This window comes from Lepisma saccharinum, chromosome 4, assembly GCF_977018435.1.
Source record: "Lepisma saccharinum chromosome 4, izLepSacc3.1, whole genome shotgun sequence".
Taxonomy (NCBI): domain Eukaryota; kingdom Metazoa; phylum Arthropoda; class Insecta; order Zygentoma; family Lepismatidae; genus Lepisma; species Lepisma saccharinum.
Window position 1 is genome coordinate 42,408,500 of NC_139232.1, and position 18,727 is coordinate 42,427,226.

The 18,727-nt window shown below is 37.0% G+C and overlaps 1 protein-coding gene across 1 annotated transcript; it reads right to left on the reverse strand.

The window, feature by feature from the left end:
* Positions 1 to 12,130: 12,130 nt before the first annotated feature.
* On the reverse strand, positions 12,131 to 12,565 carry LOC145986901 (uncharacterized). The gene has a single exon (XM_083121367.1). It carries the CDS (start codon positions 12,563 to 12,565, stop codon positions 12,131 to 12,133), a length of 435 nt encoding a protein of 144 aa, XP_082977493.1.
* Between the last annotated feature and the right edge of the window lie 6,162 nt (positions 12,566 to 18,727).

The window sequence follows — 18,727 nt, forward strand, 5'->3', positions numbered from 1 at the left end:
CTGTAGCCCCACACTTATAGCAGGATGGCGCCGTCGCTGTGCTCTAACCAACTATTCAATGACGCACCACAGCATTCTGTACTAATTTCGGCTCCATTTATGCTACTATTTGTAATTTTTGAGGAGAGGAATCTACATTTGCTTGAATTCTTCACTGGAATGACTTATAGGGCTTTGAACCATGGCTGAGGAGCCTGCTTCTTTGATTATCCTCAGTTTCCATTTTTGTGTAGCACTGTTACCTTTCTGCATTTAATTCTATGTGATTCACTCCATGCATGTTCGGCTATTTTTGACCTATCTGCTTCTCCTTTGCGTGTGCGCTGCTTGTGTTCATCTATCCTTTCTTGTAGAGGGCATCGTGATTCTCCTATGTAAGCATTTGTCTCTAACATTCAGAGAATTATTACGTACTATGGGAAGCTTCCAGCATACAAAAATATCTAAGTTCAATTACTTCTCTCCTTCCTATTGTTCATTTGAAATATTCAGGGGCAATGGGTTATGCAACCACTCACAACTGCAACATTTTTATGCTGTTGTAGGCATAGTTTTATGGCTTGTGTGCAATTCAACACTCGAAAGCTATAAATAATGAGTGTAGTGAGTTATCAATATCTTCAAACATAGCTTATATCTTTCTTTTTACAAAAAAAATTGTTGGGAATAACGTACGCTGAAAAAAACAAGATCACTTTTAACCGCCTGCTCAATTATCAATACAACCCTACGTGAGATATTTTCATTAAGAGTGGATCAAGAATAACACACACAAAGAGGAATATATAGAGAAAAGCAAATATAGAGAATAGGAAACGTAACATGGAGAAAGTAATTTATAGAGAGAGATAAAGAGAAGTAAAAAGAGACGAAAAAGAGAGATATAAAGAAGAAGAAAGAGAGTGACAGACACAAAGAAAGAAGAGAACTATAGAGAAAAAAAGACAATCATAGAAGCAGAGGAAGTTATAAGAAAAAATAGAGAAACAGAGGAAGGAAGAGATCAAAAGATACAGAGAAAGAAGGGAACTAGATAAATAAAGATAGGGAAACAGAGGAAGAGAAAGCGAGAGAGCGAGAGAGAGAGAGAGCGAGCGAATGATACAGAGAAAAAAGATAACTAGAGAATTAAGAAGTTATAGAAGCAGAGGAAATAAGAAGGCAGTATAGATAAACAAAGGAAGGAGGAGAGAGAGCGAAACATGCAAAGAGAGAAGAGAAATAGAGCAATAAAAAAGTAGAAAACAGATGAAGGAACAGAAAGAGAGATGCAAAGAAAGAAGATAACTAGAGAATTAAAAAAGTTATAGAAGGAGAGGAAATACGAAGGCAGTATAGAGAAACAAAGGAAGGAGGAGAGAGAGCGAGAGATGCAAAGAGAGAAGAGAACTAGACCAAAGAAATGGTAGAAAACAGATGAAGGAAGAGAGAGAGAGAGAGAGAGAGAGAGAGAGAGAGAGAGAGAGCGAAAGATGCAAGAAAGAAGAATAAATAAGATAGGGAAACAGAAGATGTAAGAAGAAAAGATAGAGAAACATAGAAAGGAAGAAAAAGAGAGCTAAAACGCAAGAAAGAAAAGAAACAAAGGAAGGAAGAAGGAATATAGTTAAACAACGGAAAGAAGAGAGAGAACGAAAGTTGCAGAAGGAGAAATTAACTAGAGAAATAAAGAAAGATAGAGACGCAGTGGAAGGTTGGGAGAGGACAAAAGATACAAAGAAAGAAAAGAACTAGTGAAATAAAGATAGAGAAACAGAGGGAGGAAGAGAGAACGAAATATGCTAGAAAGAAGAGAAATAGAGAAATTATGTAGAGAAACAGAAGATTTAAGAGGCAAAAATAGTGAAATTGACGAAGGAAGAGAGAGAGAGAGAGAGAGAGAGAGAGAGAGAGAGAAGGATACAAGAAAGGGGAGAATAAAGGAATTAAAACAATAGTGGTAAGAAGGAAAGATAGAAAAACAGTGAAAGGATGAGAGAGAAAAAGAGCGAGAGAGAAAGATGGAAAAAGAGAGAGAGAGAGAGATATGCAATAAAGAAGAGAAATATAAAAATAAGTTAGAGAAACAGAAGATGTAAAGAGAAATGATAGATTAACAGATGAAGGAAGAGAGAGCATAAGAAGCAAGATTGAAAGGAAATATAGAAATAAGATAGAGAAATAGAAGAGATAATAAGGAAATATAGAGATCAGTAGGAAGAAGAGAAAGCGAAATATACAAGGAATAAAAATAGATAGAGAAAGTTTGATTTATTGATTGATTTGCTTTATTTTCCTTCGTTTTTGTGCCACTTTTGGTTAATTTTCGATGAGTGATGATATGATAAAATTGATGAACGGACACTCACAAACATCCATGCCCAGGCCGAGATTCGAACCCGGAACCCCATCTTCGTAGCGCGATGTGCTAACCACTCCGCCATGGGAGCCGGCAAAGAAAGTTTGAGAAGCAGTGGAGGTAAGAAAGAAGTATAGAAGAACAAAGGATGGAAGAGAGAGAAAGAGAGCGGAAGAAGCAAAGAGAGAAGAGACCTAGAGAAATAAATATTGTTATAAATTCGGTGTTTTAAGTCCACTTTATGCACAGTAAGGCTAATCGGGACTGAACCTACATTTTAAAGTGGGATCCGAACCACTGTGTCAAGTACCTCCACCGGGTATCGAACCCGGGACCCCTTCATTACAAGGCGAAGACGTAGAAATAAAGATAGAGAAAAGAGTGGAAGGAATAGAGAGCAAAAGTTGCAAAGATATAGAGAGATAAGAAATAGAGGAAGGAAGATAGGTAAAAATGCAAAAAAGAGAAATGGAGAAATACAGAATGTTAGGAAAACAGAGGATGAAAGATGATGCAAAAGGAAATATGAAAATAGATTGAGAAAGAGAGGGAACCATGACCATCTGAACAAAGCCAATCTGATTCCACTGGAAATAAAATTCTCAGGCGCTGCTACCATTGAGCTCAATGTTTCTATCCGTCTCGTTTACATAACTAATCATTGACACAAAGTATTATTATCCTCTGCTTCCGCGAGCTCATATGTAAAGGATTGAAGCAAAGCCGAGAGCATTGCGCTGCTCAACACCTCAATAAAAAATACTGCTGTTTGTATACGCCGTGCATCTGCCGTGATTCGGCAGAAAATCTGGTAATTTAGTTGTCCTGTAACATATGGAACCGTGCTGACCTATGCTAGGCAGGGTTTAAAAGTGACGTGCTGTGAAACATGGATCGTGGGTTGGAATCCTCGAAGAGGCATTATGTCGCTTTCCAGCAGTTGATTTATTGATATTTTTCAAAGAAGAGTTTTAAAAGCAGTCATATTCTGCACGAAGCATATTCATACAAGAAATTACTTTCCAATAAGAGTTATGTTAAATAAGGCATTGAAGATGAAAGGACAGATCATTGTTGTACTCAAACCTTTTTCAGGAGGGGGTGGGGCAAGCTCCCAAAGAAACAAATTTTAAAATATTTACAAATTTTAAGATTTGTATTTTTTTATATTCAGCCAGAAGCACAACTACAGTCCTAATGTGTGATTGATTGATTAATTTGGTTTACTTTACTTCGATTTTCTGCCACTTTTGGCTAATAGCGAAGAAGAGGATGAGTGATGATATGATGAAACTGATGAAGGGACACTCACAAAGAAAACACATGCCAAGGTCGGGATTCGAACCCTGAATCCCTCGCATCGTAGGGGACTGTGAATTGGCATTCACATGAACAGTCTAAGTCATTGAACCGGTATTCAAACGTCTGCCATTACACAAAACGTTTGAAAACTATTTTTTCCCCGGGGGCAAATGCCAGAGGTCCGCTTACGTTATCCGTCCAGTGTTTACTTGGAAACTGAGATTGCATCCCAGGCATGAAACACACCTGGAAAGACTATTGTTGGAAGTAAATAGACATCAAGGTCAGCCATCAGTTAGACTGGCGGTCAGTATATTGTTTATTTATTATAATTTTTGTTTACATATAGTGAGGTTATATATGTATACTCCCTCATGTAAATTATATCAGCTTAGAAACTTACCAATATACTAAAAGTAACAAATATAAAATGTCTGTGAATTGGAGAATCCATTTCTAAATTTATGCTTTTAGCAGACATTAGCAGAAGTGGATCTCGTGTATAAAGGTGATTAGATGCACTTGCAACCATCCTCTTTGACCAGGGGCTGCTGTCTTTTTCCAGGTAGATCTCGAGCTTTGGTTAGCGCGGGAAGGTAACAGGTTGTACCAAACGCGGTTTAAAGAGAGCTTCTGTCGCCGACTTTCCTAGCCTTTTTACAAGAATTTTCTAGCCGCTTGTCTGTCAGGATGGGCCGCCTATCCAGCTCATGTTTCTATGTTGATTTATGAATAGTGTTTGAGCGAAATGAACATAAAATTGGTATATTTTTCTTTATATTTGTGATAAGTTCTCTGTACCGGTCAAGATTCGCTTGTGCGTGCGCTCCAGGCATTTGGCACAAATGTCACTTCCAGACCGATGCTAGCCATCTGACTGACTAAGAAGAAATATGGCAAGAAAGGTTGTAGATGTGTTTAATGTGTAACCGTCATATGCCACATGGCTACTCATGAAAACTGGCAAATTGATATTTGATGGCCTACATATACTTGAACAAATTGGCCAATCAAGTTCAGCAACCCACTAGTATAATATACCTGCCGGTCAGGGGTACCCCCTTCAGCACCCCCTATTCAAAACCTATATTCTACCGAAAATATTATCTCTTACAGTGTCATATTGAGAACCGAATGTTAGGTACTGAAGTGAGACTGAGACTTACAACAGGCAAGAGACTGTTCATTTTCCTGTACTGTCGGCAGTCTAGTAAAAAGATCAGGCCCCCTTGTCTTTATTTCTTCAGAGTTGTTGTTTAGAAATGTTTCTTAAGTAGTCTGTTTGTGACGTTCGATAAATATACATAGCTGAGTACCAGTCATTGTATGTTTTCCTTTGCACTCTTGATACACGGTTTTCATTGATTGAGTTGGTATTTTAAGTCCACTTTATGGACAGTAAGGCTAATCGGAACTTGACCTACAGGTTAAAGTGGGATGGGATCCGAGCCACTATGTGCCCCAGATACACAGTTTTGTTGTCCACCTACTTGTTCTTCCTCTTTTCTTCAAGTCGAATTGCAAGAAAAAATTCAGTTGCTTTCAAGTATCATCAGGTCGTTCTCGGGAAATTTTTTAACGCGAATTGTATCGTGACGGTAGTTTCCTTGATAATTCGTTCTATTTGTTCTAATAAACGTACCATGTCAGACGTTTTCAAAAGGAAGAGGTCAGAATTTCGCGAAGAAATGCTATTGTTCGTTGTTGGGGACAGTGCGGCCCAAGAGATTTTAACTAAGAAGAAGTTGTTGTGCACTTAGCGTTTTGTCCTGACACCACAGCATCTGGGCAGACGGAAGGTAGCCTGTAAAATTGATTGATTGATTGATTTAGTTTATTTTACTTCGCGTTTTGTGCCTCTTGGCTAATTTGCGAAGATGGGGATGAGTGATGAAATGATGAAATGGATGAAAATGGACATTCACAAACAACCATACCCGACCGGGATTCGAACCCGGGACCCTTGGCGTCGCAGCGCGATGTGCTAACCACTCGGCCACAGGGTCGGGCAATAGCCTGTAAAATGAACACATATGAAAAGAGAGGTAACGAAGCAACGAAACATTCAGAAAAGTTAAGTAGTCCAAAAAAAAAATGAATTGATAATTGAATGAAAGTGACTACATGATTTCATATTAATTATATTATTTTATTTTTCAAATTGCAGAACTTTAGGTTAATTATTATAAGAGTGTTGCAGGAACATGGAAACTTCAAACTGAGTTTTTTTTAGAGACAGTGAGAAACAGTATAAGGGGGGATATATCTCGACCCCTCTCCGTGAAAAAATGCCTTGCCTTGCTTGCCTCTCCATGGTAAAAATTATGCAGTCGTCGATATATGTCATTGGCCTCCCTTGAACAAGCTGTTCCTTTCAAATTTCCAAACGTTGTTGTTGTGTTAAAATCAGGCAAAAATTAAGCAAGTCGCTGGTATTCTTCAATATCATTAGCATATTATCATAGATGTCTGCTAAAAGTTGATTGATATTTGAATTAGGGACTAAAACAAGCCTGCATATTTCGTGTTTTCTTTATTGTCATCGTCGCACCCCCTAAATTTCATTCCACACCCCCTTAGCACCCCTAGATGATTAATCGTGGCGCCGCTACTGCCGGTATACAAGATGTATTTCTTTATTAAAGCAATAATCTCCGAGTAATCAATATACATAAAATAGATTGTTAGATTTGTTCGACTATTGATTCGAAAACAAAAATTGCTGGGTTCTACTTGTAATACATGAAGATGATATTTGCATATTTGTAGTTTGACTTATTTCTGAAATGTCAACCGTTAAATGGCTATCAATCGTTAAAATTTTACTGTTTCACCATAACTGACAAAACGAAAATACAGTTTTAGATCATTAATGTAGCGTTAAGGTAATATCAGGTAGGTATTTCAGTCCACTAAATTCTATCTTTGTATTCCTAACAGTTCCTATCTACATATATAAGTACCGATTGGATTTGATTGAAGATTCGAACAGGCAAACAGAAGGAAGAACCATCACGAATATGTATGCAACGTCAAGAGAATAATTTGCAGTTCTTTCAGTTCACCGAACATTATATTAGCTGCTTGAATAATTTCGAAGACAATGCAAAATTTCCGACAAAAATATCTCTCCTGCGAGTATCATAAACCTCTTATAAGGTTCTGCGATGCAAAAGTTTCTTCTAATTTTGATTAATAAAAAAAAATCTTGATTGCGTTATCTAAATATTTTGAAAGCGAACAAAACAACTGAACGTGAAATGCAATTAAGTTTTTTTCGTTGTTGTTATCCTTCCACTGTTATCGTAGGAAAATCCTGAGGCAAGGTTTTCATTTTTTCCAACTTGTTGTCGTTTATATTAGAAGTGCCTATAATTAATCATACCGCCGGCATTTATTCCCATCCTCACCTCTAAAAACCCTTAATTAATGCTTCTTCAAGGCTACGTCCTCGTTTCTCCTGAGTTTTCCTCTATTTCTTTTTTTACTTGCCTAACCTGAAATTTTCCTTTTGGGAAAACAAAAAGGGGATGAGCAACTTCACAAGAATGACAAATGTGTGTCGAGCTGTTGTTTCCTTAAGTCAGGATAATAAGGAGCGAGGACAGGTTGGAAGGAGAATTCGGGTCGAATGCTAATGAGGCAGACATCGCTAGATCTGAAGAAGAAATGGAATAAAAATTAAACAGAGATGGCGAAAGAAAAAGGACGAAGAGAATAAGCAACCCTGGATGATTTGAGAGAAGCAATTGTTATTACGATCTTATGATATAGTCTATCTATGTATGTCTATGGATTAGAACTGTAGTAATTTGTATTTATGTTATTTTTTGTATGTTTGTAGTTGCGCTGTCTAGTATGTTTGTTTTGTCTTGCGTAGTAGTTGTGCTGTCTAATTTGTTTGTGTTTGTCATGTGTAGTAGTTGTTGTGTGTGGGACAACTCGTTTACTCTACGAGTCCTCGAAAAACAAAACGTTACCCTAAATACATATGCAACCATGCAGCACAGGCTCAGGATAGGCACTAACGGTTTACAATTCTGCTTAGATCTAATAATGCACGTAGTTAGGATAGGAAGGCCAGGTTTAGAGCTCTTAGCATTTAGTTTTGGCGTTTGTTGCAAACTGGGTGTGTCTTGCACCAGACCCTATTCTAGGCTAGGTGGACTATCAGCAAAGTCCGAGGCTTAGAGCCCAAAATGCACAGGAAAATTGATTGGAAAATATGCATAAAATCGTTAATTTTATTTTTTAAAAAAATGAGGGCACTTCAGGAGTTGACAACCTGATTTTTAGGGGTTGGCACTCTGTTTCTTCATCTATTCCAACAAGTAAAACAAACCTGCTTAGAATAAGAAAAGTACAAATGTACTTTGCCTAGACAAAGTAAATTTGAGATTAGCATGCTTTCCTTCGAAGTCTGGAAACATTTTGGGTAAGCGTACATGCAGAAACACTTTCGAATAGAAACGTCTGCAAATTGAATGCAAAATTCAAGACATAGTAGCTCGAAACGGCGGCTGAAAGTTGCCACTCAGCGCCAGACAACCGAGGTCGACCCCTGAACATCTCCTGCCCGTGATGTGTCTACGGTGGAATCTGGACCACTGGGTCAAAAAGTTTCTTGCGGAAGATATCAATGTTGCTAACTGAGAAGTGCTATAATTGCCGTAAACCAGATCGTTTCTCTTTAAACCGGCAAATAAAAGGATAAATGTAGTAATTGTATGTATAATACTGCTATGAAACAATCTAACTTAGCGTTTGTATAAGTCTTTAATTGAAGAAATACATTAGATTCTTTTTAATTCGACATGAAAGAAGATTCGAAAGGAGTTTTAGTACCAGACAAGATCTTCAGTGATACCAGTTTATATTTTGTGTAAAATCTTAATAATATAGCCGGCATTTCTCGACTAACAGAATCGCAAATAATATTTCCTATGCAAAACGTGAATGCTTAACATTTTACCTTAAACTTTGTGTATACTGTTTTCAAAGATGAATTAGTCGGTTCCATCCAAAGATCATCGTTCTGTGCGTATGTACAGAGTGTCCGAAAAGTCACGCAACCCGGTGTTTACGACCGTATAACGGAATAGCGAAACGGAATGAGAAGAAACGCTTTCTGCCAAGAGAATGCCCTGTATATTGGGAAAATTTAGAGAGACAAACATATGTAAGAACATGCATGTTTTAATAACAAATAAGCAAAGTGTTGCCAAAGACGGAAAAAAAATATTTGCAAATCGTGTATATTGATGCACAAAACTCACTGAGGTAAATTATTGCAACATTTCACAATACCAACGAACAATTTGGATGGCCATCTAATGAATTTGACAGAAAGAGAACTTTGACGAAGTTTCAAAAACATTGCAGAAGGGAATAAATGGGCTTTTCCAAAAATCGATGTTTTCACAATATTACGAGGGACACTGGCAACACTGTTGGTGTCATGTGTCACTAACAGACGTGTTTCACCTCAAGCTATCACACTAAGGCACTTTTAACGACAAAGGAGAAAGTTGGTTATTCTCGAACATATGCAATAAATTACATACACCTTGCAACCCTGAAATGTGGTTTCAATTGGATAGGTATGTCAACAGCCAAAATTCCAGGCATTGGTCGACAGAAAACCCACATCAGTTGCATTAACTACCCTTGCACTTTCCGAAAATCGGTGTATGGTGTGGAATATCGAGACGTCGTATTGTGGAACCGTTATTCTTTGAGACAACAGTGCTGTGTACGGGGATCTCATAATTGCTCTCCTGGAAGAAGACGAACGTGATGTTTGGCTACAACAAGATGGAGCAACTTGCTTTACATCTAATGAATCTCTTCATATGCTGAGAGAATATTTTGGTGATCGTCTAATATCCAAGGATTTATGGCCCAGTCGCTCGTCCGATTTAACATCTGGAGATTTTTTTCTGTGGGGTTACTTAAAGGGGAAAGTATACCAAACGGGACCCAGAACATTGGAGGAGCTGAAACGAAACATTACACAGGAAATTAATAATATCGGTGCTACAACCCTCAGGAAGGTATCTGAGAACATGATCAAGCGAACCAACTTATGTATCCAAGAAAATGGTGGACACTTCAAACATTTGCTTTAATTTGTAGTGATACCCACAATTCAGGGTTGCAAGGTGTATGTAATTTATTGCATATGTTCGAGAATAACCAACTTTCTCCTTTGTCGTTAAAAGTGCCTTAGTGTGATAGCCTGAGGTGAAACACGTCTGTTAGTGACACGTGACACCAACAGTGTTGCCAGTGTCCCTCGTAATATTGTGAAAACATCGATTTTTGGAAAAGCCCATTTATTCCCTTCTGAAATGTTTTTGAAACTTCGTCAAAGTTCCTTTTCTGTCAAATTCATTAGATGGCCATCCAAATTGTTCGTTGGTATTGTGAAATGTTGCAATAATTTACCTCAGTGAGTTTTGTGCATCAATATACACGATTTGCAAATTTTTTTTTCCGTCTTTGGCAACACTTTGCTTATTTGTTATTAAAACATGCATGTTCTTACATATGTTTGTCTCTCTAAATTTTCCCAATATACAGGGCATTCTCTTGGCGGAAAGCGTTTCTTCTCATTCCGTTTCGCTATTCCGTTATACGGTTGTAAACACCGGGTTGCGTGACTTTTCGGACACTCTGTATTACTATGTTCATCCATTCAATGCAGGATCAAATTATTTACCAAAATGTTTTCCGCTGGGCTAGTTGGCAATTTGAAAACTCAGTTTATGTTACGTGACAAATACTGGTGTCGATTTATATATATATATATATATATATATATATATATATATATATATATACACACACACATATATATATATACAGGGTGTATCATAAGTAATATCGCAAACTGACACAGTTGAAAGTACACGATAATAGAAGCAAAAAGTCTCAGTAAACATGGGTCTGCAAACAAGCCGTTTTCGAGATAATTGGGAATATGTGGTTACAAGCTGCCACTGACTTCATTCTTTGTAAACGTCGTTTTAGTTGGTAAAATGCTAATAATGTCTGCGATTGTGTGGTTAGAAGCTGTCATTGATTGCATTTTGTAAACACCGAATACTTTACTCCTTGCACGTTCCGAGGTTTGCTCTTTGTTTACAAAACAGAACATTTCCGAGAGATGTACAATGTACAATTTTAAAATCCAAAGTAAAAAATACACTAGATATTGTATTTTTAGTCAAATGGACGTGGTAATAAATTTTGAAATATAAATTTACAATTAAAAGTGTTAAATATCGAACATTAATGGCATTGAGAAATACATGATTATGTGGAAGACTATGTAACGAAGACTTAAGAGTGTTTACTTTTTAAACCACCCTCGTATAATATTAAATAACTTGAGTTGAAATTTCGAATATTAATCGTACTGAGAGATACATGATAATGTGGAAGACAATCGAACGAAGTTTTAAGAACGTATACTTTTTGAACGACCCTCGCCTAATATCAAAGTAACTTGAGTCGAAATTTCTGTTTCAAGTTTATTTTAACGATGTTAGAGAGAAACGATGCTTAAATGGCGCTATATTCTTTCATGTATGGCAACACTGCAGTTTTCTGGTGTGACAGAGAGTCGTGCCTTGAATCCCTTTGCCGGGACAAAAGCAGACGCTTCTTATGCGAGTAAGGAAAAGGACAGATGGAGTAGTGGTTCGTCACATGGGTTGACAAAGAATTTTCTCTCTCTTACCCAGGAGAGAAGAAAATGCATCAGAACGTTTCAAGGACACAATGTGTCTGTGCAGAAAAATTGTGTCTTCTGTACTGGAAAGAAAGAGGTATAAATGAAGGGAAGTTCTGAATATATGTTTTTCCATAAGAAAGAATTTATATCTTGTATTGCTTTGAGAATGTTTTACTTTCTACCTTACGTTTACTAATAAACATTACTCAATTGAGATATGTTAATATTATGCATAACCAAGAGAAAATCATGGAGTGAAGAAGAGCAATGAGAAGTATGTGAAATTGACTGTTGTATTTTACAATAGAGTCAATTACGGCTTCTTGTGCGCCATGTTCTATCATTACTGATATGTCATTAAAACCTGAGTTTGCGTTGTGATAGTGAAGTGCATTATTTCGTCTGTTCACAGTTTTACTTCTACGTATATCGGCATTTGTAACAGGAACGTTTCTGTCTGGAGAAAACAGACGTATATATGCAACGATTTGGTTGATTTCACTTAGCTTTTCTGTCACATTTGGCTCGAAAGATGAGGATGGGTGATGATGTGATGAAATAGATGATTAGACATTCACAAAGAACGCCCATGGCCAGACCGGGATTCCAACTCAGGGCCCCTGGCGTCTTAGCACGCTGTCCTAACCACTTTTTTTTAGGACTAAATCTTATGTACAAGCTTAAGAAGATTACATTTTAATATTTTACATGTCTGTATTGCTGCAGTTTGCAGAATTATGATTCTTACTTACTTACTCGGATCCTCTTCTACCCAAAGGTGTTGAGGTTTTGCAGAGAGCTCTCCATTGGTTACGATCCTCTGCTATCTTCCTTGATTCATCCCATTTAATGCCTCTTCTGTTCAGGGTCTGCTCAATGTTCTTGTTCCATGTTTGCCGTGGTCTTCCTTCGGGCCTCATTTTTCCTATTCCTCTTGATCTTGCCTCCCATATTTCCTTTGGTATTCTTCCATCCTTCATTCTATTAACATGGTCAAACCATTCCAGTAGTGCCTTGATGACATTTTGTTCCACTGGTTTTGAATTTCGAGTTATCCTGATCGTTTGATTCCTAAGTCTATCTCTTCTTGCTTTTCCAACCACTTTTCTTAAATATTTCATTTCCGCTGTCTGTATCTGCTGTATCTGCCTATATGTCAATACCCATGATTCGCTCTCATATAGCATAGTTGGTAAATACGTTGATTTATATATTGCCAATTTTGTTTTCTTGGTGATTTCTTTTTTTCCTAGAAACCCCTGATTGATAACATCATATAGTTTGCTTGTGTTTGTATTCTTGTATTTAATTCTCCATCTACTCTTCCATTGCTGTTGACGGTGATTCCGAGGTATTTAAAACTCTTAACTTGTTCCAGTTCTTCGTTTTCAAACTCTATTATGCATGGTTTCTCTTCTTTGGCTATTCTAATAATTTTTGTCTTATCTTTATTTACTTTCATTGATGTATTTAATAGACTATTATTTTTAACATTCAAGTTTCTTTGTAAGTTTGCTTGTGAGTTAGCAAAGAGAACTACATGTATATCATCTGCAAACTGCAGCTCTGAAATATTTACTTCTTTCCGTCTCCAATATTCTACTTGGAACTTCCTCATTTTTGTTTTTATTTCTTTTAGCACATCATCCACTAAAATTATAGACAAGGAAGGTGATAATATATCGCCTTGTCTTACTCCGGCTGCAATTTCAAACTCCTCTGATTTATTATTGCTTGTCCTTACATAACTTCTGCATCCCTTGTAAAATCTTTGTATGGCTTTTATTAGTTTTTGGTTTATTCCTTTCTCTCTTAATACTTTCCATAACACGCCGAGGAACTCTATCAAAGGCTTTCTCCAAGTCAATGAAACATAAGTATAATTCTCTATCATATTCAATAACTTTTTCTATGATGTGTCTTAATGTAAATATATGGTCCTGCACACTTCTTCCTGGCCTAAATCCACTTTGCGTTTCTTCCAAGTTATTCTCTATTTATTTCCTTAGTCTTGTTTCTAGAATTATAGAATATATCTTACTTGGAACACTCAATACAGAAATTCCTGTATGGTTTTTACATTCTCTGTTGTCTCCTTTTTTAAATATAGGGATTATAATTGAGACCTCCCAGTCTTCCACTATTCTCTTCTCCTTCCAGCATATGTTTATTATCTTCAATAATAATTGCTTTCGTCTTTGTCCCATATATTTAATCATCTCAGGTGTTATACCCTCGTGTCCTGGTGCTTTTTCTAGTTTAATTTTTCTTATAGCTCTTTGCAGTTCATCTCCACTGATTTCCTGTTCATCTCCTCTATTTTCTTGATTAACTATTTGTTCTATATAATCCTCGCCATCATCTGTATTATTCAGTTCATCAATAGTTTCAAATAATTCTTGGAAATATCTTCTCCACCTCTTCATTATTTCTTCTGAATTTCTTAATAGTTTTTTCCTCTAATTATATATAAATTTTAATGGACATTCTTTATGTTTTCTCATAGATTTTAAGGCTTTATAGAACAGCTTTTGGTTTTCTGAGTAATTTTTCTTCATAGCTCTTTCAAATTTTTCCCACATTTCTTTATTTGCTTCCTAGACTATATTCTTTACTCTATCTCTTTGAATTCTGTATTCTGTATTAGCTACTGATGTGTCATTAAAACCAGAGTTTGCATTGTGATAGTGTATGTACATTATTTCGTCTGTTCACAGTTTTACTTCTATATCGGCATTTGTAACTGGAACGTATCTGTCTGGAGAACACAGACGTATACGTGCAAAGATTGATTGATTGATTTGGTTGATTTCACTTCGCTTTTCTGTCAGATTTTGCTAATCGCGAAGATGAGGATGAGTGATGATGTGATGAAATAGATGATTAGACATTCATAAAGAACGCCCATGTCCATACCGGGATTAGAACCCAGGACCCCTGGCGTCTTAGCGCGTTGTCCTAACCAGTTTTCTTTTATTGGACTAAATCTTATGTACAAGCTTAAGAAGATTACATTTTAATATTTTACATGTCTGTATTGCTACAGTTTGCAGAATTATGATTCTACCTTGTTATAAACCAACGTTTTTGTTATCCACTTCGCCAGTTATGGAGCAGCGAGTGAACATCAAGTTTCATGAAAGACATTCTGAGAACTGTTTGCGTGAATAAACATTTCTTGAATTTTATTGTTGTGGAGAACAAAACAGAGCATTTTCACTACGGTTCTTGTTCGAGCCGACAAATCTCAGGATATACGCGTATGTCGCTAAATTTACCAAGACGGAAGAAAATGCAGATCGAAAAATCAAAGGTGAAGACAACATTGTGGTTTTTACGACAGCAAAGGTATTTTTCATAATGTATTTGTTCCAGAGGATTAAACTGGAATGGGCTGTTACTATCATAGTGCTCTGAATTATTATGAAAGAGATCTGACCCTCTCCGAGCTCAGTTTCCTGAGGTGGGTAGTTGATTCCTACTCCACGATAATGCACGGTTCCAACAAGTGAATCTGTTGAATCGTCCTCTCTACTCATCAGATTTATCCCCCCGTGATTATTTTCTGTTCCTGAAAGTGAAGCTGCTGCTGAAATTACGCACTTTGGATGAAGACAAGACCAGCCAACAGGTTGTGACGTCCAATCTTGAACCACATGAAGACTTGCAGATGTCGTATCGATCGTTGGTCAACCGTGTGAATTGCTGTATTGATGCAGGAGGGATGTACTTTGTGTAATAAACAGGCAATGTTCAATTATTTTGTTTCCTTTTGTAAGGATCCGCCCTGGATCGTACTTGGTTCGATGGGTCTATTGAGCCTCGGCTTCACGTTCAGCATCTCTTCGGGGCTTGAGTCTCCTCGGCTCAAGGTTCGGGTTAATCCGGCTGCTTCCGTCCTCGATGTAAGGTCCCTCGTAATTCTGGGTCAAAGGTTCTCAATCTACTTATAGATCTTGACCAAGATTCTAGAAGTAATCGACAATCCTTCCTCCCACTAGGTTCTGTCGATATCCAGTTAAGTATCCAACTTCCTTTTCTCTTTTCAGCCTCTGACCAGAGAACCGAAAATTAATCCGTGACCACAGAATAAGAAAAGGTGTACCCTGACCAGGGTCACAAACGTTGACTACCAACAGTCTATCGGCCGATCCCGAATTCCGGTATATCTTAAGACAATCACAACCCTCTCAATTATATCTCCTGACCAGGAGCATAGAACCGAGAGAACATAAGCCTTCTTACCAGAACAGCTAAGTAATTGTCCTAAGGTAATCCCAGAATTAACTAATTCCTTATAACAAAGTGAAAGTAAACGCAGAAGTTCGAGCGTTGAAAGAAAAGGCGGTTATATGGGTTCCGTATTTATAAGAAGTTCGAATACAAAGGCCACGGCCACCGAGCTTCGCTGCTTATTTCTCGGTGCCGTGAAGGATTTACCAACTTTTATCTTAACATCAATTTTACATTACAATAAAATACATATTAATAAAATATCAAGGAGGAACATAATTAGCTACATGTAAAAATTATTATTTTTACCCTTTTGTGAATAATAAACATGTAATATAATTTTAATTGTTACACTCAGCATTTAATTTGACCAGGGAGTATGGCTTCTTCCAACTCCCCTCTCTCCCTGCAACGGCCCCGCGAAATGACAACAAAGAAAAAGAAAGAAAATTTTCAACGTCAAAATGTTAAGCAAATTTTTTTATATATACAGGTTTTGTCTTGCGCGGGCATAACTTTCTTTTACGTTAACGTAACTAAATTCTGATTACACTGTCTTGCAGTAAAAGAATCAGAGATTATTTTGATATTAGTCTAATTATTGTCCGCCAAGGGACACGACAGATATAGCGTGGGAAAGACAGCCAAATCTTTCGTCTTTTCCCGGTGACAACGTTTTCATAAAGTTGAGTCTGCCTGGCTCTTACACAATAGCGTTAGCTTTCTTGCATTGTTGTCACCGATAATAAACTTCCAGCTCAGCTTGCTGGCAGAAAGAAACAAACTCTTGGAACTTATATTTAACATCAGGATATATAGTTTATATACGAGGTGTGTTCCACATTCCTTGGTAATTAAACATTAACACATAAAATTTATAAGTACCAAACAAAGAAAAATATTAAGTTTATATACATCTTTGTAACGTGAACACTGCTACACGTTACACTTTTCATAATATAAAATCAGTCTCTTTACTTTTATGATTATAATTATGTTACATATTACATGATTAATAATAGTGAACATTTTGTGTGACCATATTACCAGACCAAGAACATATGTCTAATATAGGGTGACCATCCGTACTGATTTTCGCAGTACAGTCCTTGTTTTTGATGGGCTGTCCTGCAGAATGCGAAGCCATGTATAAAATTAAGATATGTCCTTTCTTTCACACATGTCCTGCGAAATGTCCCGATTTCTACTCCGGTCTCCGAAGTCCAAATATTTATTTTCTATTTATATTTTCTTTTGTTTTTTCCATGTCAACAGTTTATGCAGTACATACTTTTCTGTTGTGGTCGGGCTGGAGAGAATGAACATCCGGTTAGAACAATGCGTAGTTACCACGGCAGAGAGCAGGTTGTAGACAGTTGCGAACAAAAGGGTCAGGTGGCGCCGATCTGTCCAGTTGTTGCGGGGTGCATAGAGTGGAAGTCTCGTTCCTGAAGTGCACGTCTCGTATTTCAACACTGTCGGGTGAAGATGCCTTCTAGGAGGAAATGTGCATTTAATTCAGAACTGAAATCTCTTTATCTATTTCTTAAGAGAGGCAAAAGCGATAGTGATGTTCACTGTGAATAATGTTGAGGTCAGTTTTCAATTGCAAACAGTGGAAGGTCTGAAATAACACATCTGCAAATGGCAAAACACAAATCTGCCGACGCTGCTGCTGCATCTAGTGCTACTCTTTCTACATTTTCTCGAAACAAGAATTTTGGGCCTTAAGAACAAAAATTGGCAGCAGCAGAAGCGTGTTTTGTATTTCATACAGTGCAACATAATCAATCGTTTCGTTCTACAGACTGTAGTTCGAAACTTGTTAAGAAGTGCTTCGAACCACAATATCCTTGTACAAGAACAAAATGTGAAGCGATCGTGACAAATGGGATAAGCCCCTATGCAATTGCAGAGCTTCAGAAAGAGTTGGATCAGGTAAATTACATTACAGTTTACACAGATTCGTCGAACCATAAAGCTACGAAATTGTTTCCATTGTTGGTGGGCTACTTCCTTCCTTTGAGCGGAGTGCACGTTAAAGTTCTGGATTTTCAAGATCAGTGTGGTGAAACGTCCGATATTGTGTCTTCGTATATCCTGAAGACATTAAATGAATACAACATTGAAACTGAAGTTGTTGGATTATGTGCTGACAACACCAACTGCAACTTTGGAGGAGCATCAAGAAAAGATAAAAAAACATGTTTACAGTATTGTTCAGGAATGCTTAAACAAACCAATTGTAGGTGTAGGTTGTTCTGCACATATAGTGAATAATCGTGAACAAACTGCGATGGACTGTTTACCGATTTGCATAGGAAGTGTGGTGCACTGACAGAAGGTTCTGCATTGATTGCAGAACTTAAACAAAAATTAGTTGGCAGATATAACTGCCTTTTTTGCCTCTTATAGTGCAATCGAAACTGAAAAGTCTGGAGGAAAATGGGTTTGTTTGTATGTCAAGTTTTAAGGAACATGTGCGTTCATTTTATTCAACTTGTATTGAATATATTAAGCACTGGTCCTCTCCCTTTTCTGAAATGACTGTGTTGGATTGGGTAAAACTGGATTCGATGATCGAATGGGACAGGGTGCAAAATAGCGTACAATTTTTCAACAAATGATCAGGATAGCAACTTAATGATTCTGATCTCTTTGATGAAATTTCAAATGTAAGAGCGTATGCTACTCTTGAAAAACTGAAAGCATGGTATACTGCTCAAATGAGAGTAGATTTAAGATGTGTTGAGATATTCAAATATTTTCAGGAAAAATGTATTTCCTTTTATCAGGTATTTGATATATTAGAGTCCAGTTTGTGCCTTCCAGCCTCAAATGCACCAACTGAGAGAGTTTTCTCATTAATGAATAACATGTGGATTGCTGAGAAATCTCAATTGAAAACTAAAACTCTGAAACACCTAATAATAACTAAATATAATTTCAGTTGTACCTGTAGTGAATTCCATGATATGGTTATGGAAAATACAAAGTTATTACATGCTATTCACTCGAAGCAAAAGTACAGAACCATTAAGGATGATACTTAAATATTGGTACATTTGATTATGAAATATTTGTTAATTTGAAGTTATTGGAATTGTTTTAAAGAC